Below are 26057 nucleotides of genomic sequence, written 5' to 3' on the forward strand. Positions count from 1 at the left end.
CGCAGCAGAATCCGCACCGTGTGCACATAGCCTTACCCCCAAAGGGTGGTTTGCAGGTTAATGATCAGGCCATTTTTTATAATTCTGACCACTGTCCCTTTATGAGGTAATAATATTTAACTTTTTTCACAAAAAATGTACTTCAGGTCCAATTAGTTTTATTTTTATCAAGGGTAACAGGAGAAATAGTTGTTGTACTATTTTTCCTGAGTACGCTGATACCCCATATATGTAGATAAATCACTGTTTGGGTGCATGGCAGAGCTCAGAAGCGAAGGAACACCATTTGACTTTTCAATGCAAAATTGGCTGGAATTGAGATCGGACACAATGTCGTGTTTGGAGAGCCCCTGATGTGCCTAAACAGTGGAAACCCCCCACAAGTGACCCCATTTTGGAAAGTAGACCCCCTAAGGAAGTTATCTAGATATGTGGTGAGCACTTTGAACCCCCAAGTGCTTCACAGGAGTTTATTACGTTTTTTTTTTTCTTCACAAAAATGATCTTTTCGCCCCCAAATTTTTATTTTCCCAAGGGTAACAGGAGAAATTGGACTCCAAAAGTTGTTGTGCAATTTGTCCTGAGTAGGCTGATACCCCATATGTGGGGGTAAACCACTGTTTGGGCGTATTTATACCGTTCCGCGTGTGGTAAAATTGATAAAGCAGTTTTATTCTTCGGGTCAGTACGATGACAGCGATACCTCATTTATATCTTTTTTTTTTGTGTTTTGGCGCTTTAATACAATAAAAACTTTCTATAGAAAAAATAATTTTTGTATTGCTTTATTCTGAGAGATATAACTTTAATTTTCCGGTGATGGAGCTGTATGGCGGCTGTTTTTTTTGCAGGACAAGATCACGTTTTCAGCGGTACGTTTATTTATATCCGTGTTTTTGTTAGCATGCTATTCTAATTTTTGTTCGGCGGTATGATAAAGGATTGCTTCCTTTTTGTTTTAATGGTGTTTACTAAAGGAGGGGGAGAGGGGGAGAGAGAGAGAGGGAGGGGGTACTCATAGGATACTCATTTTGAGCAGGCTGAGCGCATGCTATATAAGCTGTCAGCGCTGCAGCTTCTATACACTAACCTGAGAGACTACCTGGTCATCACTGTGCATGACAGGAAGTCTCTCAGGTCTGGAGGCCCGGATGTCGTCATGACGACATCGGGTCTCCATGGCAGCGATTGGAACCCCGCGTCATGCCGCGTGGTCTCCGATCCAAAAGGTAGAGGCTGTCAGCCCCTCTTCCGGCTCCGAAACGCTGCAATCATGTTTGATCGCAGTGTTTTGGAGGTTCAAGTGCCGGGAGCTCCTTGCACTTAGTGGCGGGTGTCAGCTGTGAGAATAGCACGTCTAATGTCAGAAAGGAGTTAAAGTGCACCTGTCACCTGTTTCGGCCACTATAAGATGCGGCCACTGCCTTTCAGACTTATCTACAGCATTCTATAATTTTGTAGATAAGTACCCGGACCGATTTGCAAGATAAGAAAAATAAGTTCTATTATACTCACCCGGGGGAAGGGGGTTGGTCTGGTCCAATGAGTTTCGCAGGTCCGAGACCGGCGCCTCCCATCTTCTAGCGACGCTGTCCTGATTGCTTCATTGTTCCCAGTATCGCACTTCTGCACAGGCGTACTTCTTGGCCCTGTTGGGGGCAGAGCAAAGTACTGCAGTGCGCATGGAAAGGTCAGAGCGGCCCACTGCAGGAATTTGCTCTGCCCTCAACAGGGCAGAGAAGTATGCATGCGCAAAAGTGCGATGCTGGTGAGCGATGAAGCAAACAGGACAGCATCGCAAGTAGATGGGAGGCGCCAAAGCCGCGACACCCATCAGACCAACCCCCCCCCCCCCCCCCCCCCCCGGTGAGTATAATAAAAGTTATTTTTCTTTTCTTTCAAGTAGGACTGGGGGTTTATCTACCGCATTATAGAATATAGAATGCTGTAGATAAGATGCGACCGCTGCCTTTCAGGGCTTAAAGTGGCCAAAACAGATGACAGGATCCCTTTAAGCCACTTGTTCCTACCAGGGAATAATCTCGCACGTGATCAGACATCAGGAGTGGTAGAGACAACAGCATGATAGTAGTATAAGGAGGCAAACGTCGAACATCTAGCATGTATCATGCACAGGTCCTATAGAGAAGAACAGGTTGCATATCTGATACACATTGGGCACCTGTCACTTCAGTGGTTGTGCCAAGTGCATACAGCAGCACCTCTGTTAGTGTGTAAGCTCGTACGCTAAAAGTATTTTCGCATGCTTCAATACTATGTTTGAATCCCTGTGGCTGCATGTCTTGCAGCTGTTCAACAGCTGCAACACATGCAGAGCTCGCGTCTGTTTGTTAGGTAATCCCTGCATGTGTTGCGGCTGTTGAACAGCCACGAGACATGCAGCCACGGGGATTCAAACATAGTATTCAAGAATGCTGAAGACACTAGGCACATGATTCATAGGCGAAAAAACAAAACAAAAATCTTTAATGTATAACATGGTTAGAATTATGGTATAAAACCATTAGTTAGAAAAAAGGCAAGTAACCAGGAAAACTCATGGCCTTACGCGTTTCAGACCGACTGGTTCTTAATCATAGTTCAGAGTGGTCCCATACTCAAAGTAGCCCTAAAATAAATAAGGGAGTAGAAGGAGACAGAGGGATTAACCTCTCTTACCAACCCCCCTCCCCTCCTAGACACAAAAAAAAAAATGCTCATTATCCTATAGAGACAAGTCAGTAAATGTATAGAAATTCTGTAGTTTTATCCATGCCCATAAGAACTCTAGTAACTAGTTTTCGTTTCCATTGGCTTCTTTCATGTGGAAGGTCCTGGATCTGTCCCCTCCATGTTTCAGTTGTGGTATTTTCTCAGAGCATGGACTTTGATTTGCTTTTAAATAATTATTCACCGATCGATCTTTTGCTGGATACCTTTTTCCTCTTTGATACTGCTCGTTTGCTGCCAACACGAACGTCTTTCCGTGCGAGGCCATTGGATTCTACTGCAGTGAGCTGAATGTTTTGTTTTTTTTTTGCAAAGTTTTTTTGTTTTACCAATAGCATGAGTATGCTTGGAGAACACCTTATCCGAGCACGCTCGCTCATCACTAGTCTCTATGCCCCATTTCTGTAGCAAGCTAAAACCAGAGAATTCATGCCAAGGACAAAGGATAAATAAGCATGCTGTCACACTGCATTTGGGCACCCATTCATTATACCAGTCAGGGCTCAAGTCTGAACCCTCCTGTAAAATGGGATTCAGGGACAGAGACTATAATGGTGCAGAGAGCGAACTTGTGCATCATTTTCGGGCGTGTACACCTACTGGAGGTGGACACGCAGACATAATATACGGCGTGTGGGTGTCCGCATAAGCTTGAATCCCATTTTGCGGGAGATTCAGATGCAAGCCCTGAACAGACCAACTAACAGTTGCCAAAATGCAGTGTGAAAGAACATTAAGAGGCAGATGCACACTGACGAACGCTTCACACAAACTGAAAAAGTTTAATATAAAAAATGGGCTACTCACAGCTCTGCCACTTCTTGCTCCTCATCCCAGGCCTCTTTGTGAGTCAGCTGACCGCTACCTGTGCTTTTACATGTCCAAATTCGCTCTGCATAGTGCTGCAATCGAGCTTCATATTCTCTACAATTCCACGGTTAAGGAAAAACAGCCAGTGATACTATATTTAACAATGCATAATATGCTTAGTTTGTTTTCAGTGTATATATGGAGGAGACACATTTTAGGAATATGCCATGCAAACATTTAAAAGACTTAAAAAGAGTGCACAGAACAACATGAGACTGAAGTAGCAGGACACAGCAAAACTGTTACCTGCACAGCCCTGTGACTCATCAGCTTCAGGGCTGTGACATCAGCGTTCAGGAAGTAGAAGAGAAACTTCATAACTTAGACCAAACACTAGAAATCTAAATTTTCTACAAATCAACATAATTAGCGACAGGTTTTCTTATTTCTCTGGCTGGAAGCTGGGCATCAGAACCACGGCAACATAAAAAGAATGATGGTGTTGAACAGGTCCACAAAAGGATCGAGTATGAGAAATCAAATAGGTCTGATCCTTAGGATTCCCTCACATACCAATCATGTGGCGCTCACTGAACTAAGCTGGTTTATTACTCATTAATGCGAAATAGGCAGCTTTAGTGTTTCTGATTGCATATCCAGCTGCAGCAGGCTGACAGACACCCAGAACATGTGGAGATTCAATAAAGTATTAAGTCACCTTATAGAAATCCTATTATAAATGGGAAAGATACTGAATGATCAGTCACTGCTCACAGGGGTTATGCTCCATACATGTCATACCATTCCCAAACATTACATTGTCAGAAACAAGTCACAACCCAAATGACAAGTTCCATCAGGCCTTAAGGGGGCAACTCAACATTTTTTTTTCCAGAATACAGGCATAAAACGCTTTGAAAAGTTGCCAAATTTCTAACACTTGCAGTTTTCACACCAGTTTGAAGCAGCACTGCCTGAGTGTGGAGCTGGGGCCGTACGTGTCACATTCAGCAAAAGTACTGCCTTTTTCAAAACAATGCTACTTGGGCTCCTCACTAAAAAAGATTGCCGGTGAGGTGCATGCCACTGAAGATGCGCTGAACACATTAAGTGGTGTGCGACTGAATTAATTCAGTGCATCGCATACCAGGTGTGCTCTTCTTTAAGAACTATGATAACGGACCCAAAATTTACAGGAGTTGCTTTTGCTGGTCTTGCCATTTCCTACATGTCACAAGGCCCATCTTACTGAGCCACTGCACAAATAAGCATGAACAGAAGCTGATGAAAGATAATGAAAGAAAAATCAGAATCTCCCACTCCCGTCTCCAAAACTATACACGTGCTGCGCCAATTCTTTGGAATGCACTTCCCAGGTCAATACGATTAGTCCCCAATCCCCACAATTTTAAGCGTGCCCTGAAAACGCATTTATTCAGACTGGCCTATCGCCTCAACTCATTAACCTTATCTATCCCTGTGTGGCACAGCCAAAAGTTTTACCGTAACCAGGTTACCCGCATCATGTTCCCACATGCTTTATGCATCCATTAGCCCTCTGTGTTTGTACTGTTACACACTTAACATTATGGCTGGTCCATACAATCAGGGCAACCTTTACCACCCACCTTTCGTGTCTACCTCTTTCCTCATAGACTGTAAGCTTGCGAGCAGGGCCCTAATTCCTCTTGGTACTTGTTATAATCTATGTGATTATTGTTATGCTGTAATGTCTATTGTCTGTACAAATACCCTCTGAAATGTTAATTGCTGCGGAATATGTCGGCGCTATAGAAATAAAATGTATTATTATTATGAAAGGACTTCTCAACAATGGAGGAGATGGCAAACCGCAGCGGAATCCGCAGAAAGAATTGACATGTCAATTCTTTCTGCGGATTGAAAACCGCAGAAAATTCCGCACCGTCTGCACTGCGGTTTTTGATTCCCATAGGGAATCATGGTACTGTACACGGTGTCCCAATAACCACAGCAGTGTACAGCACAGCTGCTACTATGTGGACAGTGAGGACAGCTCAATGCAGATGCCCCCTCTAATCTAGACCACCTCTCCACCGTAAAAGGCCACAAGTGCCATGATAACAGAAAAGCATTTCACACCAATTAAACATAATGCAACCTGAGAGTGAGCACACCGACCAATAACGACACAGCCAGAAGCCAGTGAAAATTATTTAGATTAAAGTCAAACATCAGAATGAATTAGAGGGGATTTCCTGACTGTTTAAAGGGTAGCCCCATTTTAAAGGGAATCTGTCACCCCCTTTTTCAACTATGAGCTGCCGTCACCGCCATCAGGGGCTTATCTACAGCATTCTGTAATGCTGTAGATAAGCCCCTGATGTAACCTGAAAGAGAAGAAAAATTAGTTATATTATACTCACTGGGGGGCGGTCCGGCGCCTCCCATCTTCTAAAGGCGACGTCCTCTTTGCTGCCTGTCGTGGCTCCGGCGCACTGCTCTGCCCTATTGAGGGCAGAGCAGAATACTTCAGTGCGCTGCTCTGCCCTGTTGAGGGCAGAGCAGTGCGCCGGAGCCACGACAGGCAGCAAAGAAGAGGACGTCAAAGTTAGAAGATGGGAGGCGCCGGACCGGATCCCCGGGTGAGTATAATCTCTTTTTTCTTATCTTTCAGGTTACATCGGAGGCTTAACTACAGCATTACAGAATGCTGTACATAAGCCCCTGATGTCGGTGCCGGCAGCTCAGTCGAAAAAAGGGTGACAGATTCCCTTTAAGAAAACAAAATGTGCCAGGGAACAGATTAAAAACACACAGGACATCGGGAGCGGCGAAGACTCTACATTAGAACGAAGGAGAGGGTTTGGGCAGGGCTGTGGAGTCGGAGTCATGGAAATTGAGGAGTCGGGAGTCAGAGGTTTGGCTTACCGACTCCACAGCTCTGGGTTTTGGGGGTTGTAAAGTGCAACTTTCTTTTAATAAGTTGCAGTCGACATCAGGATTTTCTCTAAGGGAAAAAAGTGTTTAAAGGAAGCTTCATCAGGTTTTTGCTACTTAATCTGACAGCAGTGTAGTGTAAAGACACCGATTTGGGTGACATTACCGGGCTTTTTGCCGTAGTTCCAATAAAAAAAGTTTTATCAGATTTTCACTAAAAGGATTATTAAACCTGCTGCCATATAGTCTCCATATTCAAGAGCTCTGTATAACCCTGCCTCCACACCTGAGTGACAGCTTTCTGCCTATGCACAGTGTCCACAGAGAGCTGCCAAACTGGAGTGCAGCAGAGAAAATAGGGAGTTTATCAAAACTGCAGCAAGCAGCCCAGTAAGTGACATCACTGGAATGAGGGTCTCTGCCTCTACATCATGCTGCTCTCAGATGGGTAGAGCAATAACCTGCTGACAGATTCCATTTATTATATGAAGTAACAGCTTTCTCACACGTTGTCCTCCAGAGGATCGGTGCTCGCCGTCGGTGAATGGAAGCACAGTGGTGGGCACCATAGACTATCCCGGCCTTACAGCAGCGGAGGCCAGGGACTGGGAGACGCCAGCGAGGAGCCCGCACAGGAGAACAATGGGGCTGGATCTGCCGGCAATGGCCGCCCCCACTGACATCCAGCGTGAGAGCAGAGACAGAGGGGCAGCAGCGGCGCAGTCACAGCGCTCCACGGCCCCGCGATGGCGTCACACGGATGACACGGGCACACAGTCACAAGGATACTCCCGGCTCCTGAACGTCTCCTTGGTGTGCTCCACCACGAACACCTCCTCCCCCTCGCCGGGCGCCTCACTCAGTGGTTTCACCAACGGGAACGGTTTGCGGCCCAGCAACGGCGCCATCCTGAGAGCAAGCGTAGAGAAAAGTGCGCAGCTCCGGAGTTAACGGTTTGGCCTATTCCTTGTCCCCCGCAGCGCAGAGGTGAAGGTAGAGCTGCCCGACACAAGCAGCCCCACCGATTTTCCCGCCTTTGACTCCTCTCACACAGAAGAACAGCACGGATTGAAAAATGGCGGGAGATTCCCTTCCGCCGCCGGCTCCCTCCGCCTCCTCCAAGAAGCGCATACTACCATGAATACGCTTCACATTAAACCCCGCCTAAAATTGTACTAACCCGAATTTCTACTGGACGTTAATGAACCGCACGGTTTGTGTTGCCGCTTTCTATTGGTCCATCAGGCCTGCTTAACCACGCCCCTTCCCCTGTTACCTTTCTTTAGCAAGGTTGGTTGCAGCGTGCGCAACGGGGTCGCAGATGTCATTAATATTGATTTTTTTTTAATGCGAGGAACTTTATTGCTGCGGACACATCTTGAAAACAATTACATCCGGGTATTTCGGCGCCGGGTCTTGTTTCTTCACAGTTGTCTTCCTGGGCGGCGGTGTGACCGCCTCTTCCCTCACACGGGCTATACTTACAGGCCGGTCCTGGGCCTGCTGCCCAACTGTCAGGGACAATGACAGCCTGCGGCGGGGCGGGGCCTCCTGTGCTGTCGCGCTCGACCGGCTGTTATTGGCCCAGACCTTGGTTGCTCCACAGATGTCAGGCTCTCTCCGGTGTGAGTGACGTCACGCTCTCACACTGTGGCTGGGTTTCACTTCTGCACTTTCGTGTTTTTCTTCCTAGAACTTTTTTTTCTTCTTTCTCTTTAACCCCTTTACCCCCAAGGGTGGTTTACATGTTAATGACCTGGCCAATTTTTACAATTCTGACCACTGTCCCTTTATGAGGTAATAACTCTGAAACGCTTCTATGGATCCCGGCGATTCTGACATTGTTTTCTCGTGACATATTGTACTTCATGTTAGTGGTAAAATTTAATTCATATAACTTGCATTTATTTGTGAAAAAAACGGAAATTTGGCGAAAATTTCACAATTTTCCAACTTCGAATTTTCATACTCTTAAAACACAGAGATACGGCGCTCAAAAAACTTAATAAGTAACATTTCCCACATGTTTACTTTACATCAGCACAATTTTGGAACCAACATTTTTGTTTGTTAGGAAGTTATAAGGGTTAAAAGTTGACCAGCGATTTCTCATTTTCACAACACCATTTTATTTTTAGTGACCACATCACATTTGAAGTCACTTTGAGGGGTCTATATGATAGAAAACACCCAAAAGTGACACCATTCTAAAAACTGCACCCCTCAAGGTGCTCAAAACCACATTCAAGAACAGACCTGGGCAAGGGGTGGCCCCTGGGCCGCATTCGGCCCGCCCACTGCCTGTGCCCGGCCCGCGGAGGGGTCCGGGAATTCTCCGGTTCCTGCTTTCCTCATGAATCATTCATGAGGAAAGCAGAGGAGTCCCAGCAGACGCGGCGGTGAGCGGAACGGACCCCGACCTCCTGAGAGCGGCACAGAAACATTGCCTCCAGCGCACCGCCCACACACCAGACCTGCGGCGCTGACTGGTCGAGGCTGGAGGGGGGCGTGGTCTGAGAGAGGGCTGCGTAGATGCCGTTGGTGGCGTCTGCTTGCAGCAGTATACATCACACCACGCCTCCAACTCTGTGCTAAAACTTGCGGATGTGGAGGCGTGGTGTGATCTACACTGCTGCAAGCAGACCAGTGACACTGGTGCAACGTAAGGCTAGCATCAATGACTTTAGACTGGGTGTTGACGTCAGGCCAGGGTCTGGGACTCTGGGTAGAGTGGTCAGCGCCTAATAAAGCCCCTTGTTTATGAAAAGATAGCATATGTATATTATATACATAATATAGTATTGGGTACAACTGAGTTAGTTATATTAGTCCGGCCCTCTGACACCATCCCAATTTCTAATGCGGCCCCATGGCAAAATTAATTGCCCACCCCTGTTCAAGGTTATTAACCCTTCAGGTGCTTTACAGGAATTTTTTGAATGTTTAAAAAAAATGAACATTTAACTTTTTTTCACAAAAAAATTACTTCATGTCCAATTTTTTTTTATTTTACCAAGGGTAACATGAGAAATTGGACTGGTAAAGTTATTGTGCAGTTTGTCCTGAGTACTCTGATACCTGATATGTGGGGGGGAACCACTGTTTCGGCGCATGGCAGACCTCAGAAGGGAAGGAGCACCATTTGACTTTTTCAATGCAAAATTGGCTGGAATTCAGATCGGACGCCATGTCACGTTTGGAGAGCCCCTGATGTGCCTAAACAGTGGAAACCCCCCACAAGTGACCCCATTTTGGAAACTAGACCCCCCAAGGAACTTATCTAGATATGTGGTGAGAACTTTGAACCCACAAGGGCTTCACAGAAGTTTATAACGTACAGCTGTACAATTAAAAAATCATATTTTTTCCAAAAAAATTATCTTTTCACCCCCAATTTTTATTTTCCCAAGGGTAAGAGGATCCTAAAAGTTATTGTGCAATTTGTCCTAAGTACGCTGATACCCCACATGTGGGTGTAAACCACTATTTGGGTGTATGGCAGAGCTCGGAAGGGAAGCAGCGCCATTTGACTTTTTTGCCTGGAATTGGGATTGGATGCCATGCCGCGTTTGGAAAGCCCCTGATGTACCAAAACAGTGAAAACCCCCCACAAATGACACCATTTTGGAAACTAGACCCCCCAAGGAACTTATCTAGATGTGTGGTGAGCACTTTGAACCCCCAAGGGCTTCACAGAAGTTTATAACGCCCGGGCGTGAAAATAAAATAATTTTTTCCACAAACATAATCTTTTAGTCCCCAATTTTTTACTTTCCCAAGGGTAACAGGAGAAATTGGACCCCAAAAGTTGTTGTCCAATTTGTCCTGAGTATGCTGATACCTGATATGTGGGAGAAAACCACCGTATGGGCACACGTCGGGGCTCGGAAGGGAAGTAGTGACGTTTTGGAATACGGACTTTGATGGAATGGTCTGCAGGTGTCATGTTGCCTTTGGAGAGCCCCTGATGTACCTAAACAGTGGAAACCTCCCACAAGTGACCCCATTTTGAAAACTAGACCCCCTAAGGAACTTATCTAGATGTGTGGTGAGCACATTGAACCCCCCAGTGCTCCACAGAAGTTTGTGTGAAAATAAAAAAAATCATATTTTTTCCACAAACATAATCTTTTAGTCCCCAATTTTTTACTTTCCCAAGGGTAACAGGAAAAATTGGACCCCAAAAGTTGTTGACCAATTTGTCCTGAGTACGCTGATACTCCATATGTGGGAGAAAACTTCTGTATGGGCGCACGTCGGGGCTCGGAAGGGAAGTAGTGACGTTTTGGAATGCAGACTTTGATGGAATGGTCTGCGGGTGTCATGTCGCGTTTGGAGAGCCTTTGATGTGCCTAAACTGTTGAAACTCCCCACAAGTGACCCCATTTTGGAAACTAGACCCCCCATGGAATTTAGATGCGTGGTGAGCACTTTGAACCCCCAAGTGCTTCACGGAAGTTTATAACGCCTGGGCGTGAAAATAAAAAAATCATATAAATGATATTTTTGCCCCCAATTTTTTATTTTCCTAAGGGTAACAGGAGAAATTGGACCCCAAAAGTTGTTTTGCAATTTGTCCTGAGTAGGTTGATACCCCATATGTGGGGGTAAAACACTGTTTGGGCGCATGGCAGAGCTTGGAAGTTAAGGAGCACCGTTTGACTTTTTCAACGCAGAATTGGCTGGAATTGAGAAAAACTGCAGGCTAATCCGCAGATAAACCGCAGGTCTTTTATCCTGCGGATTTTCCAACAAAATCCGCACAACCAAAAAACTACGTGGGCACTTACCCTAACCCTAATGGAAAAATGGAAATAAATACATTTTTTTAATTTTATTATTTTTCCCTAGGGGGGTTTGACTTACTAGTTATGGCGGGTTTTATTTTTGGCAGCTGTCACACGCTAAAAGACGCTTTTTATTGTAAAAATAGTTTTTTAATCACCACATTTTGAGAGCTATAATTTTTCCATATTTTGACCCACAGAGTCATGCGAGGTCTTATTTTTTGCAGGACGAGTTGACGTTTTTATTGGTACCATTTTCGGGCACGTGACATTTTTTGATCGCTTTTTATTCTGATTTTTGGGACGCAGAATGAAGAAAAAACAGCGTTTCATGAATTTCTTTTGGGGGGTGCGATTACACCATTCTGCGTGCGGTAAAATTGATAAAGCGGTTTTATTCTTCGGGTCAGTACGGTTACAGCGATACCTCATTTATGTCTTTTTTTATGTTTTGGCACTTTTATGCAATGAAAACAATTTTATATAAAAAATTATTTTTGCATCGCTTCATTCTGCGAGCTAGAACTTTTTTATTTTTTCACTGATGATGCTGTATGGTGGGTCGTTTTTTGCGGGACAAGATGACGTTCTCAGCGGTACCATGGTTATTTATATCCGTCTTTTTGATTGCGCGTTATTGCACTTTTTGTTCGGCGGTATGATAATAAAGCATTATTTTTTGCTTTGTTTTTTATTTTTATTATTTAAGGGGTTCTCTAAAGGGGTTAACTAATGGGACAGTTTTATAGGGTGGGTCGTTACGGACGCGGTGATACTAAATAAGTGTACCTTTATTGTTTTGTTTTTATTTCCAAAAAATGAATTTATTAGGGAATTTTTTTTTTATTTTATTTAGCGATTTTTTTAATGTTATTTTTACACTTTTTTTTTTTTTTAGCTTTATTATACTGTCCCAGGGGGACATAACTGTCATGTCACAGATCGCTGATCTGTCACATCACAGATCGTTGTGACAGATCAGCGATCTGTCACAGGCAGTGCTGGAGGCTTCCTCATGCCGGCGCATTGCAGACATGAGGAAGCCGCCTCCCTGTAGGCCCCCTGAAGGTCCCCGCCGCCATTTTGGATCCGGGGACCTGCAAGGAAGGAGGCCCCAGGAGCAGCGCAGCACATCACGCTGCTCCGGAGGGCTCAGGGAAGCACGGAGGGATCGCCCTCCCTAAACCCCCACACTGTTTGATCACAGTGTGACAGGGGTTAACGTGTCGGGGGCGGTCCGTGACCGCCCCTGACACATAGTGCCGGGTGTCAGCTGTTATAATCAGCTGACACCCGGCCGCGATCAGCGGCGCTCACCACGTGAGCGCCGCTGATCGCTATAATGTACTATCCCGTCCATGGGCATAGGGGCCCGGGTCCCATGGACAGGATAGTACGTCAGATGGCAGAAAGGGGTTAATATTTTTCCGCCTACAAGACTGTATGAGACTTGTTATGCGCAGGACGGGCTGAAGGTTTGGATGGCACCATTCATGTTACAGCAGTAAAAACGCTCCGGTCTGCGATTCCAGCAGCGACAAACTATTTTTGTTAACTTTTTAAAAAAAAACTTGTATTTTTTTTTTTTTTATCCCCAGGAGACCTGACCCCCTCGATCGTTTGGTCACTTGTACTATAAACTGTAATTTAAATTGGTGATCTTATATGAAGCCAAAACTGTGGACCAATATGGCGACAACAGGGATTGCCAGTAGGTCCTTATTACTACAGAAACCCATGGGCACCGTGTGATTGCCTTGTGGGGCTGTAAGGAGGTGTTAGAACACGTTATTATAGCGCCATTCATTCCATGGCGCTCTACATGTGAAAAGGAGTATACATAATAAAACACCCTTTTTTGTGGTGTATTGCATGTTCTTTCCCCTTTCTTGGACCAGGACTTCTCCCATTTGGCACAAATGATTTTAAATTAGCCAGAGACTGCAACGAAAGGGGTCTAGCCTATTTTTGCTCTCACATGAGAGCTTGCGGAAGGCAAGTTTCATTGCTCCTTTCATTTGGTGTCAGTGCTGTGTGGCGGCCATTGTTGCTGTGGATTTGCGCTGGTGGGGCGGCGTGGTCTGGAGTCATGGGGACTCAGTCTTGCAGCATGGGCGCTGTGAGTCACTAGGCCGTCCGCCCTGCCGGTGTGTTGTCACTGCAACGATGGATGGCTCACGACGCTGCTTCTTTAAGGTGAGATGGACCCACTGAGAGGTATGCCGTGACGTAGCAGTGGGCTTCTTACAGTCTGATCAGAATGTTAAACTTAGAACCTCATGTTCAGTAATACACATTTTTTTGCCTAATGGCATTAAATCAACATATGTTTTTTTGTAGGTGTGGTACATGATTTTTTTTTTTTTTTTTACTATAATAAAAAAAAACAAGTACAATAATCTTACACAATACAGGTCAATGAGCGAAAGGAGAATCAGCAGTAGCAGGTGAAATTGAGTAAAAGCAGATATAAATTTTATTTGATATATAAAAATAGAAAATGTGTATAGTAAGAAAAAACATCAAGACAGCCTAGATACACCAAGGTCACCCAAGAAAGGGCAGAGAGATTAAGTCTGTGTGCACACGATGCAGATTTGCAGCGGATCCGCAGCAGATTTTACCGCGCAGAAACGTTGCATATCCGCATTGTGATGTACAGTAGCCTTAAAATCAATGAAAAAAAAAAACGCTGTGCAGACGCTGCGGATTTTTCCACGGGGTTTTCCTGCGGTACAAAATCGGCAGCATGTTACTTCTTTTGTGCGGTTTTCCATCTCCCCTGTCACCAAATCCGCAGGGGGAAAACCGCAGTGGAAAACCGCAATAAAACCGCAGGAAAAATGGAAGAAATCCGCAGGAAAAATGCAGGTCATTTGACCTGCGGATTTCTTCCATTCTGCGCGGAAAAATCCGCAGGGCTAAAAAGTCCGTCTGCACTCAGCCTTAACGTTCCTAGATGTGTCCAACAATCCGATATACAGAGCCATAGACCGAATGGTAAGCTCAAAAGGTGACCGTCCAGAAGAGGCATGCAACAGCCAGTGGCACAATAACAAGTAATACTGGAGGGCAGAACTTACCAGCGGTGTGGAGGGTGACCAAGGACCAGATGGAAGAGCAGAAGTAGATGAGCATCATAAGGTGACTTAAATACCCTAGATCGTAACATCGGTGCCCTGTTTCCACATGTTGGGCATATAGTAAAGAGTCACAGATTTAAATTAATATTTTTTTAGGGCAAAAAGAATTCAAAAGTGCCGATATATCCTAAGGATAGGGTAATTAAAGTAAGATGCCTAGGCTCCTCCAGTGTACTGACCACCAGAATTGAAAAACGCCACAGACCTGTGCATCAAGTTATATTGGTCCTAAGCTGTACCAATGGATGGTCAGACCCAAAGAGAGTATAAGCAGCAGTAAAAAAAAAAAAAGGCCCCTATCCTAGGAAGTTAGTTAAACCTGAGGCTACATAGTCATGTAGTGACGTTTCAAATGAATAAGATGACTAAATAAATCATTACCCGTCATGTTTAAGAGGTGGAAGCAGGCGGCCCAATCCCCAACGCACGTTACGGTGTGGATTTCCTTCTTCAGGGGGTGTGGCTTCATAGGTCCCAGGCTCCCGTTTAAATATCCGGGTCAGTAAGTCTGCAGCCAATGGCAGCGCAATAAAGATTAACAACGCTGTAAATCTATCTATAGGATATATTGGCACTTTTGAATTCTCTTTTTTTGCCCTAAAAAAAAATTTATTTAAATCTGTGACTCCTTACTAATATGCCCAACATGTTTTAATGTGGAAACAGTGCGCCGATGTTACGATCTAGGGTATTTAAGTCACCTTATGATGCTCATCTACTTCTGCTAATTGTTTCTGCTCACACCTACTCTATATATATTTTCTTGCATATTTATGAAATTTTTACGTCATTTTTGTAATAAATAAACAATACTATTTTTCTATACAAGCATAGACTCTGTTCCTCTCCTTTTTTTATTACAATTTGAGTCGCTGCTTTAATGCATCTTTTGTTTAAAAAGGGTGATATTTGCACCACTCTTGGATAGCCAATTATGATTTGGAGACTTGTATTAAAATATTGAGTTGGCGTCAGCAAGAAGTGGAAAGGGTCTTGGATACGTGGTTTGAAGGAGAGATCAGAGTCCAGGATTATCCTGAGGCAGCGAGCTTGCGGGACTGGGGAGAGTGAGCAGCCGATGCCTGTGATGGATAGGTCTGTCGGGGGAAAGATAATGAGTTCTGTTTTATCCATGTTAAACTTTAGAAACCTAGCAGAAAAGAAAAATGAAATAGGTGATCGACATTGGGGGATTCCGGTTAAGGAAGTGTTATCAAGTCCAGACAGGTAGATCCGTGTGTCATCCGCATAGAGGTGATACTGAAAGCCGTGGGACTCTGGTCCAAGGTGTAGATAGAGAAGAGCAGGTATCCTAGAACTGAACCTTGTGGGACATCAACAGATAAGGGATGAGAAGGAGGTGGTGTGTAAGTGGGAAATGCTGAATGTCCGTTCTGTTAGGTTTGAAGAGAATATGTAGAAAGAGGGAATTGTCCATTGTGTTGAAGGCAGAGGAGAGAGTAGTGTCTCTTTGATTTGGCAGTTAGTAGGTCATTCATGATTTTAGTCAGGGTAGTTTCAGAGGAATGATGAGGTCGGAAGCCAGATTGTAAGTGATTGAAGACTGAGTAAGAGAATAGTTCAAGATGGACTTGTTGCTCCAGTAGTTTTGAGGCATAGGGGAGAAGCAATATGGGGCGATAGCTAGACAGGATAGGTCAAGTGAAGGCTTTTTGAGGATGGGTGTGATTGAGGCCTGTTTGAATCATGATGGGAAGAAACCAGTTGTTAGTGACAGGTTGAAGAGATGGGTTAGGGGTTGGGATGAAGACTGTGGTAAGGTTTGGAATGAGGTGGGATGGGATTGGGTCAGACGCACAGGTGATGAGATGTGATCTGGAGAGTAGAGAGGAACGTTGATCTTCTGTAATGGTGGAGAAGCGCTGAGTAGCTATGAGGAGGAACTGTGGGGACTTTATGCAAAAGCTTTTATGAGCTAGTCTTCAGCTTAGATGAGAATATAGGGAGGTGGTGCTGTGGGGACAGAGGAGAGAATTGAAAGTGTTAAATAGCTGTTTATGGTTGTGATGCAGTGAGGGTATGAGAAATAGGTTTGTTTTGCTGCAGTGAGTGTTAACTTCAAGGCCTTTAAAGACTAGAATTAGGGAGCACTATCGCGACATCGTGAATGCCGCAGATATACAGGATACCTCCTCTCTAAAACCGATACCACGGCACTTTAAATTAATGCACGATTGTAATGCTAGTCTGTTGAAGGCCTTTGGAATAGATAAGGTGCATGTTGATGTTAGGGGTGGTGATTGGAGAAAGATGCTTGCACAATTGGAAGCACGATGGATATCCAGGATTCATTCTATACAGCCTGATGGTCTTAATGAGGTTATCAGTTTCGCACCTTTTTTGTAGTTTTCTGTTATAAGCTCTGTTTTTCTTTCTCCCCCTTTCTCCTTTTTATTCTTTGTTTTAATTTTGATTTTAATTTTGATCTTTTTAGATGTCTTGAAATATAGCTGCCCCTGCTTCTGGCTGAATATCAATGTGGATGTGGCGTTCCAAGTCTGCCCTTCCCCCTGCGTTGTTTGGAGGAAATCCCATGGTTCCACGCCTGCCCCTTTTCCAGTTGTCGCATTTGAAAGAAGATATTATTATTATATTATATATTACATGTCTCACATCTTTTATACATTATGTGGTCGTTTATCACACATGGGCTTGGATGTCCTTTTTTCCTTTCCTCCTCTTTTGGGGGACTCTTTTTTAAATATATTTATTGTGATTATTTCACTAATATGACATTTTTCTAGTGGCACTGCATTATTTCACTAATTTAGCATTTTTTTCTGTTCACTTAATATATATTCACTTAAATAATCTAATTTATCGTGTTATTGGTATTGGTATTATATGCTTTAATATGTAACTAAATTTATCGTCCACATTTTTAGTCCCCTTTTTTTCCCTTCATAAAGGGCATATTCTTATTTGGAAACATAGGGAATCTTTACCTCTATTTAGCGCATGTATTTTTCATTCCCTTCCTGTTTTATTCTGGATGATGTGGCGTTTCCTATGCGTGGTCCGGTCTCTGGCGTCATCATGGCGACGCGTCCCTGTGCTGCCGCCTCCCCTCTCCTGCTCTGATGCGTCGAGTTTGGAGGAGGCGCGGCTTCACACGGCGCCGATCAATGACGATGCTTGCCCGGTCTCTGGCGTCGTCATGGCGACGCGTCCCTGTGCTGCCGCCTCCCCTCTCCTGCTCTGACGCGTCGAGTTTGGAGGAGGCGCGGCTTCACACGGCGCCGATCAATGACGATGCTTGCCCGGGCCGCGCACAGGAAGCGCCCATCACTGCCGCTTCCCCGTTCACTCCACTGCTATATAAAAGAATGCAAAGGCAGCCTAATTATGTTCCTCTTTGAGAAAGCTAACGCGAAACGCGGGTCAGGGGTCTCCTGCCCGCACCTTAAGGTAAATATGCTTTAGCAGCAACCTTTCAACATCGCCTGGATATATGCTGGGTTTATGTTTTTATTGCCACTAGTGCATATGCATGCTATATTACCCAGTATCCCCAATTTGGCTTGTCTTTTGCACTCCCATATGCTTTATTATATTTGGCACCTCTATATACCATTGCGTTTTTACTAATAATCAGATCTGTGCATTCCTGTGGCTTTACTGTTTGCTAGGGAATTATAAGACTATAATATATGCAGCATTGCCATTTGCCCTAAGTACGGTTTTTTTTGTGTGTCACGTCCCCCGTATAATTATGTCTCTATATATCTATGGATTTTTTCTGTGATATTTTATTATGTCATAATAAAGTTTGAATTTTTAGGCATTGCTTCCTTCTTCTTGTTGGATGGTCTTTTCATGAAGCATTTTGTCTATTAGGCTTCTGTTATTTTGGATAATTACTATAACTCTGTATTCTTTACAGTTTTTTTCTGCCAGAATGGATTATAAAGCAAGAGACAAAAATTGGCTCTCTTGCGTGGACACTGTGTTTTGTGGGGACGCCACACAATCAGGTATTGGTGAAGGTGGTCAGAAAACGGAGGTTAAAAATTCTTTGAAATTTTTTCTTAAAAAAAGAACTAAAACATGGTGGAATAAGGCCTCGTTAGAGTCCTATTTGGCTAAAAATTTGATACCAAGGGGTTTGCGGATCCGAATCATGCCTTCCTTTAATATTGATGACCCCTTATTTAGAACCAGATGGGAGGATGCTTGTACTTTGTGCTCCAAATCCTTGATAGAACTCCTCATTGGGAATGATAGAAAAACTCTTGAAAAACTGGATACCGACAGACTGTACGCGTCAGAAATTGTTGGAATGTCTTTCTACCTCCGAGATTGAGACTCTTAACAAGGATTTGGATAATCAGTTTCTAACGTGGGAGAAGGAGGTTAAGGAGGTAAAAACTAGGAAATTTCAAAGAGACCTAAAGGATTTTAATGATGGTGCCGTTTACAAATGGTCTTCCTATGATACGCGGGGGCGATCTACATCTCGCTCCTCCTCCATTTCGTCGGCATCCTCCAGGGAGAGTAGTAAAGCGCAACAACGAATCTACAACCTGAGGAAAAACAATAACACTGGAAGAGGTCATACCCCCCAAAAAACATATGGGCGGACTATGCACAGTTCTGCCAGGATGCAGGTAATCAATCTGTCTTCCATAGAATTAACCCCCTCACAATTGGAGGTTTTAAGTCTGGGTTTGTCGTTTTCACCAGCTTCTCCCTTTGACTCATTCTTAGCCAACCAAAGATCTCCACCTCTTTGCCCGCAAACTAGTTTTGAGAAAGCTGCATGATAAGCCCAGAATGGCGGAGGATTGGACTGAAGATGAGCTGCATGCCATTTCCATCCTTGAAGAATTGGGGGATGATCAACAAATTGCGGCCTCTCCAGGTAAGGATACTTTCCATCCCCCTGTCCCCAAAAAATTCCCCCCCTCTCAATCTTTATCCTCATATTGAACTTTTTGTCAAACTTGTGACAAAGGAATTGGAGAAATTAAAACGCTCAGGTTCTGGGGATAATTTGACTTTTTCACAGAGGGCAGCTCTTAATGAGCTTAAAAATCTTAAAGGGGTTGTCATCAAGCAGGCTGATAAAGGGGGTAATGTGGTGGTGTGGCCGATTTCAATGTATGAAAGGGAAGCCTTTCGACAACTTAGGAATGACACATGCTACAAAAAAATAACATTCAACCCCACCTTTAAATTTAAAAGGGAGCTGCAGGATATTCTTGATCAAGCTTTTAATACAGGCACCATCACCAAGGATCTCAGGGAACATCTGATACCTCTTTATCCCAAAATGGCATGCATTTATTTTATACCGAAAGTTCATAAAAATGCCTCCTCTCCTCCTGGACGTCCCATTGTCTCGGGCAATGGGAACTTATGTGAGACTATTTCCAAATTTCTGGATTTTTATTTGAAGCCTCTGGTAGCCGACCTTCCCTCCTATGTAAAGGATTCTGGGGACGTTTTGAAAAAAATCGATGGTATCCCCCTTGAAAAAGATATGTGGCTAGTCACCATGGATGTGGAGGCGTTATACACATCAATACAGCATCAGGATGGGATTATGGCCACTAAAACTTTTTTGTATATGTCCGAGCACAATCCGGATTTCATCGAATTCCTGCTTTTGTTGTTGAAATTCACTCTGGAGCATAACTTTTTCATTTTTAAACAGAGTATTTATTTACAACAGCAGGGGACCGCAATGGGTGCTGCCTTTGCATCTGCCTGTGCAAATCTTTTCATGGGCATGTGGGAACGAGAAATTTTTCTCACCAAACCCATTGCACATATCGAGGGGGTCTTGCTCTGGGTCCGCTATATCGATGACATTCTCATGATATGGCAGGGCTCAGAGCGGGACCGCCTTGATTTTGTTGGGACATTAAATGACAACAAGCTGAACATTAAGTTAACATGTAAATATAGTCAGTCCTCCATTGACTTTCTTGACATTTTGATTACCAACCCCTCGAGTGGTTTCTTGGACACCAACATCTTCCGCAAAGAAACATCTGTTAACCCCTTCATGACCCAGCCTATTTTGACCTTAACGACCAGGCCATTTTTTGCAATTCTGACCAGTGTCCCTTTATGAGGTAATAACTCTGGAACGCTTCAATGCATCTTAGCGATTCTGAGATTGTTTTTTCGTGACATATTGGGCTTCATGTTAGTGGTAAACTTAGGTCGATAATGTTTGTGTTTATTTGTGAAAAAATCAGAAATTTGGCGAAAATTTTGCAATTTTCACATTTTTAATTTTTATTCTGTTAAACCAGAGAGTGATGTGACACAAAATAGTTACTAAATAACATTTCCCACATGTCTACTTTACATCAGCACAATTTTGGAAACAATTTTTTTTTGTTAGGAAGTTATAAGGGTTAAAAGTTGACCAGCGATTTCTCATTTTTACAACAATATTTACAAAACCATTTATTTTAGGGACCACCTCACATTTGAAGTCACTTTCTATATGGCAGAAAATACCCAAAAGTGACACCATTCTAAAAACTGCACCCCTCAAGCTACTCAAAACTACATTCTAGGAGATTATTAACCCTTCAGGTGCTTCACAGGAACTAAAGCAACGTGGAAGGAAAAAATGGACATTTTATTTTTTGCAACACAAATTTTCTTTTATCATTAATTTTTTTCATTTTCACATGGGCTACAGGATAAAATGATCCTAAAATTTGTTGGGCAATTTCTCCTGAGTACACCGATACCTCATATGTGGTCATAAACCACTGTTTGGGCGCACGGCAGTGCTCGGAAGGGAAGGAGCACATTTGACTTTTTGAATGGAAAATATGCTGGAATATTTAGCACTTGCCATGTCGCGTTTGGAGAGTCGCTGTGCGCCTAAGCACTGGAGCTTCCCCACAAGTGACCCCATTTTGGAAACTAGACCCCCCAAGAAACTTATCTAGATGCATACTGATCACTTTGAACCCCCAGGTGCTTCACAAATTGATCCGTAAAAAAAAAAAAGTACTTTTTTTTTTTCACAAAAATTATCTTTTAGCCTGTTTTTTCATTTTCACGTGGGCAACAGGATAAAATGGATCCTAAAATTTGTTGGACAATTTCTCCTGAGTACACTGATACCTCATATGTGGTCATAAACCACTGTTTGGGCGCACGGCAGGGCCCGGAAGGGAAGGAGCACCATTTGACTTTTTGAATGGAAAATTCGCTCCAATCGTTATCGGACACCATGTCGCGTTTGGAGAGCCCCTGTGTACCTAAACATTGGAGCTCCCCCACAAGTGACACTATTTTGGAAACTAGACCCCTTAAGGAACTTATCTAGATGTGTAGGGAGCACTTTGAACCCCCAAGTGCTTCACAAAAGTTTATAACGTAGAGCAGAGAAAATAAAAAATCATTTTTTTTCCTCAAAAATGATTTTTTAGCCCGCTATTTTTTATTTTCACAAGGGTAACAGGAGAAATTGGACCACAAAAGTTGTTGTCCAGTTTGTCCTGAGTACGCTGGTACCCCATATGTGGGGGGGAACCACTGTTTGTGCGCACAGCAGGGCTCAGAAGGGAAGGAGTGCCATTTGACTTTTTGAAATGAAAATTAGCTCCAATCGTTAGCGGACACCTTGTCGTGTTTGGAGAGCCCCGTGTGCCTAAACTTTGGAGCTCCCCCACAAATGACCCCATTATGGAAACTAGACCCCCTAAGGAACTTATCTAGATGTGTGGTGAGCACTTTGAACCCCCAGGTGCTTCACAGAAGTTTATAACGCAGAGCCGTGAAAATAAAAAATATTTTTTTTCTTAAAAAAAATATTTTTAGTCCGCAATTTTTTATTTTCACAGGGGTACCAGGATAAATTGGACCCCAAAAGTTGTTGTACAGTTTGTCCTGAGTACACTGGTACCCCATATGTGGGGGGGGACCACTGTTTGGACACACATCGGGGCTCAGCAGGGAAGTAGTGACATTTTGAAATGCTGACTTTGATGGCATGGTCTGAGGGTGTCATGTTACATTTGCAGAGCCCCTGTGTGCCTAAACAGTAGAAACCCCCCGCATGTTGCCTCATTTTGGAAACTAGACCCCCCAAGGAACTTATCTAGATGTGAGGTGAGCACCTTGAACCCCCAAGTGCTTCACAGAAGTTTATAACGCAGAGCCGTGAAAATAAAAAATCATTTTTTTTCCTCCAAAAAAAAAAAAGATTTTTAGCCCGCAATTTTTTTTCACAAGAATAGCAGGATGAATTGGACCCCAAAAGTTGTTGTACAGTTTGTCCTGAGTACGCTGGTACCCCATATGTGGGGGGGGAACCACTGTTTGGGCACGCGTCAGGGCTCAGAAGGGAAGTAGTGACATTTTGAAATGCTGACTTTGATGGCATGGTCTGCGGGCATCATGTTACATTTGCAGAGCACTTGATGTACCTAAACTGTGGAAACCCCCCACAAGTGACCCCATTTTGGAAACTAGACCCCATAAGGAAGTTGCCTAGATATGTGGTGAGCACATTGAACCCCCAAGTGCTTCACAGAAGATTATAACGCAGAGCCATGAAAATAAAAAATAATTTTTTTTTTCTCAAAAAATGATTTTTTAGCTCGCAATTTTTTATTTTCACAACGGTAACAGGAGAAATTGGACCCCGAAAGTTGTTGTACAGTTTGTCCTGAGTACGAAGATACCCCATATGTGGGGGGAAACCACTGTATGGGCACACGTCAGGGCTCGGAATGGAAGTAGTGACGTTTTGAAATGCAGACTTTGATGGAATAGTCTGCGGTCGTCATTACGTTTGCAGAGCCCCTGATGTGCCTAAACAGTGGGAACCCCCCACAAGTGTCCCCATTTTGGAAACTAGACCTTCCAAGGAACCTATGTAAGATGTGTTGTGAGTACTTTGAACCCCCAAGTGCTTCACAGAAGTTTATAATGCAGAGACGTTAAAATGAAAAAATCATTTTTTTCCACAAAAATAATTTTTTAGCCCCCAATTTTTTATTTTCCCAAGGGTAACAGGAGAAATTAGTCCCCAAAAGTTGTTGTGCAATTTTTCCTGAGTACGCTGATACCCCATATGTTGGGGTAAACCACTGTTTGGGCACACGTCGGGGCTTGGAAGGGAGGGAGCACCGTTTGACTTTTTGCACGCAAAATTGGCTGGAATCAATGGTTGCACCATGTCGCGTTTGGAGACCCCCTAATGTGCCTAAACAGTGGAAACCCCTCAATTCTAACTCCAACCCTAACCCCAACACACCCCTAACCACAAGCCTAACCCTAATTCCAACGCTAACCCTAATTCCAACCCTAACCCTAATTCTAACCCTAATTCCAACCCTAGCCCTAATTCCAACCCTAACCCTAATTCCACCCTAACCCTAATTCCAACCCTAACCCTCTTTCCAACCCTAACCCTCTTTCCAACCCTAACCCTCTTTCCAATCCTAACCCTCTTTCCAATCCTAACCGTAACCCTCTTTCCAACCCTAACCCTCTTTCCAATCCTAACCCTCTTTCCAACCCTAACCCTAACCCTCTTTCCAACCCTAACCCTCTTTCCAACCCTAACCCTCTTTCCAACCCTAACCCTAACCCTCTTTTCAACCCTAACCCAAATGGAAAAATAAAAATAAAGATGGGGGCGCCCATCATCCGGACCCGAGGGACACCAGGGGGGACGGGGGGACTCAGGAGGTACCGGGGGGGTGATCGGTGGCTGGCGGGGAGCAGAGGGAATGGGAGGGGGACAGATGATGACAGTGGCGGCAGATCGCCGCTGTCATTCAGTTGAGGGGGGGGCGATCCCCGGTGGGGGGAGGTGGAATCGGTGTCTCCAGCCATGTCCGATGCTACAGCAGCATCGGCCATGGCTGGATTGTAATATTTCATCAATTTTCATTGATGAAATATTACTATCGCTGATTGGCTGTTTCACTTTTAACAGCCAATCAGAGCGATCGTAGCCACGTGGGGGCGAAGCCACGCCCCCTGTGGTGAAGAACAAAGCCCCCTGTATCTGCGGGTCGGGTGACCTTTCAGTGACCTAGGTCACCCGACCCGCAGGGGGGCTTTAAAGTCATGACGCCACATAGGCGTCATGGGTCGTTCTGGCACGACTTTTCATGACGCCTACGTGGCGTCAAAGGTCGTGAAGGGGTTAACTCCTCCATGCCTCCTCCTCCCATCCCTGCTCTCTGATAAAAGGTATACCTAAGGGTCAATTCCTTAGGGCCAAGAGAATTTGCTCCAACGAGAATAACTTCATTGAGCAAGCGGATGATTTGTTTCATAGGTTTCAGGAAAGGGGTTACTCGCGAAGATGCATTAAAAAAGGTCTGCAAGCAGCAAAAAAATCTGATCGTAATGAGCTTTTGAAACCACATTCTAAACCTGTTCAAGATTCAAAGGTAAAGTTTATAACGACTTTTAACACCAATTGGCGGGGCATGCAGGATTCCCTAAAGAAATTCTGGCCCATATTAAAAGAAGATAGATGTTTGGCTAAATGTCTTTTAGACTATCCATCCATCACTTACAAGAAATCACCTAATTTAAAAAATCATATTGTCCGAAGTTATTATCCCGGTCCTCAACCGGGGAGGGCTTTTGGATCCAGGGGACCTCTTTGGGGCTTCTTCCCATGCGGTAGTTGTATTGCATGCCCCAATATGGCACGAGCCACTACATTTGAATCCAGCAATGGTGAGACTTTTTCGATTACGCAGCACATCACCTGTGATTCTTTTGGAGTGGTGTATTATGCCCATTGTCCATGCCCCAAAATCTATGTCGGGTTAACTTCAAGGCCTTTAAAGACTAGAATTAGGGAGCACTATCGCGACATCGTGAATGCCGCAGATATACAGGATACCTCCTCTCTAAAACCGATACCACGGCACTTTAAATTAATGCACGATTGTAATGCTAGTCTGTTGAAGGCCTTTGGAATAGATAAGGTGCATGTTGATGTTAGGGGTGGTGATTGGAGAAAGATGCTTGCACAATTGGAAGCACGATGGATATCCAGGATTCATTCTATACAGCCTGATGGTCTTAATGAGGTTATCAGTTTCGCACCTTTTTTGTAGTTTTCTGTTATAAGCTCTGTTTTTCTTTCTCCCCCTTTATCCTTTTTATTCTTTGTTTTAATTTTGATTTTAATTTTGATCTTTTTAGATGTCTTGAAATATAGCTGCCCCTGCTTCTAGCTGAATATCAATGTGGATGTGGCGTTCCAAGTCTGCCCTTTCCCCTGCGTTGTTTGGAGGAAATCCCATGGTTCCACGCCTGCCCCTTTTCCAGTTGTCGCATTTGAAAGAAGATATTATTATTATATTATATATTACATGTCTCACATCTTTTATACATTATGTGGTCGTTTATCACACATGGGCTTGGATGTCCTTTTTTCCTTTCCTCCTCTTTTGGGGGACTCTTTTTTAAATATATTTATTGTGATTATTTCACTAATATGACATTTTTCTAGTGGCACTGCATTATTTCACTAATTTAGCACTTTTTTCTGTTCACTTAATATATATTCACTTAAATAATCTAATTTATCGTGTTATTGGTATTATATGCTTTAATATGTAACTAAATTTATCGTCCACATTTTTAGTCCCCTTTTTTTCCCTTCATAAAGGGCATATTCTTATTTGGAAACATA

At 43.8% G+C, this 26057-nt stretch overlaps 1 protein-coding gene and 1 long non-coding RNA gene across 2 annotated transcripts in view; one reads left to right on the top strand and one right to left on the bottom strand.

The window, feature by feature from the left end:
- Window positions 1-7558, bottom strand: part of BAZ1B (bromodomain adjacent to zinc finger domain 1B) — a 116002-nt gene extending 108444 nt beyond the window's left edge. Inside the window, exons 1-2 of the mRNA XM_073565748.1 lie at window positions 7249-7558; window positions 3538-3654 (exon numbers count right to left, since the gene is read on the bottom strand). Coding sequence (XP_073421849.1) covers window positions 3538-3654; window positions 7249-7367 — 236 coding nt within the window. The 5' untranslated portion in view covers window positions 7368-7558. The remainder of the gene's footprint in view (window positions 1-3537; window positions 3655-7248) is intronic.
- On the top strand, window positions 7559-18192 carry LOC141080505 (uncharacterized). The gene is made up of 2 exons (XR_012228953.1): window positions 7559-7672; window positions 16845-18192. It is a non-coding gene; the product is annotated as an uncharacterized lncRNA (long non-coding RNA).
- The last annotated feature ends 7865 nt before the right edge of the window (window positions 18193-26057 follow it).

Source organism: Dendrobates tinctorius, unplaced genomic scaffold (genome assembly GCF_039654945.1).
Source record: "Dendrobates tinctorius isolate UK_male_01 unplaced genomic scaffold, ASM3965494v1 ptg000016l, whole genome shotgun sequence".
Classification (NCBI taxonomy): Eukaryota; Metazoa; Chordata; class Amphibia; order Anura; family Dendrobatidae; genus Dendrobates; species Dendrobates tinctorius.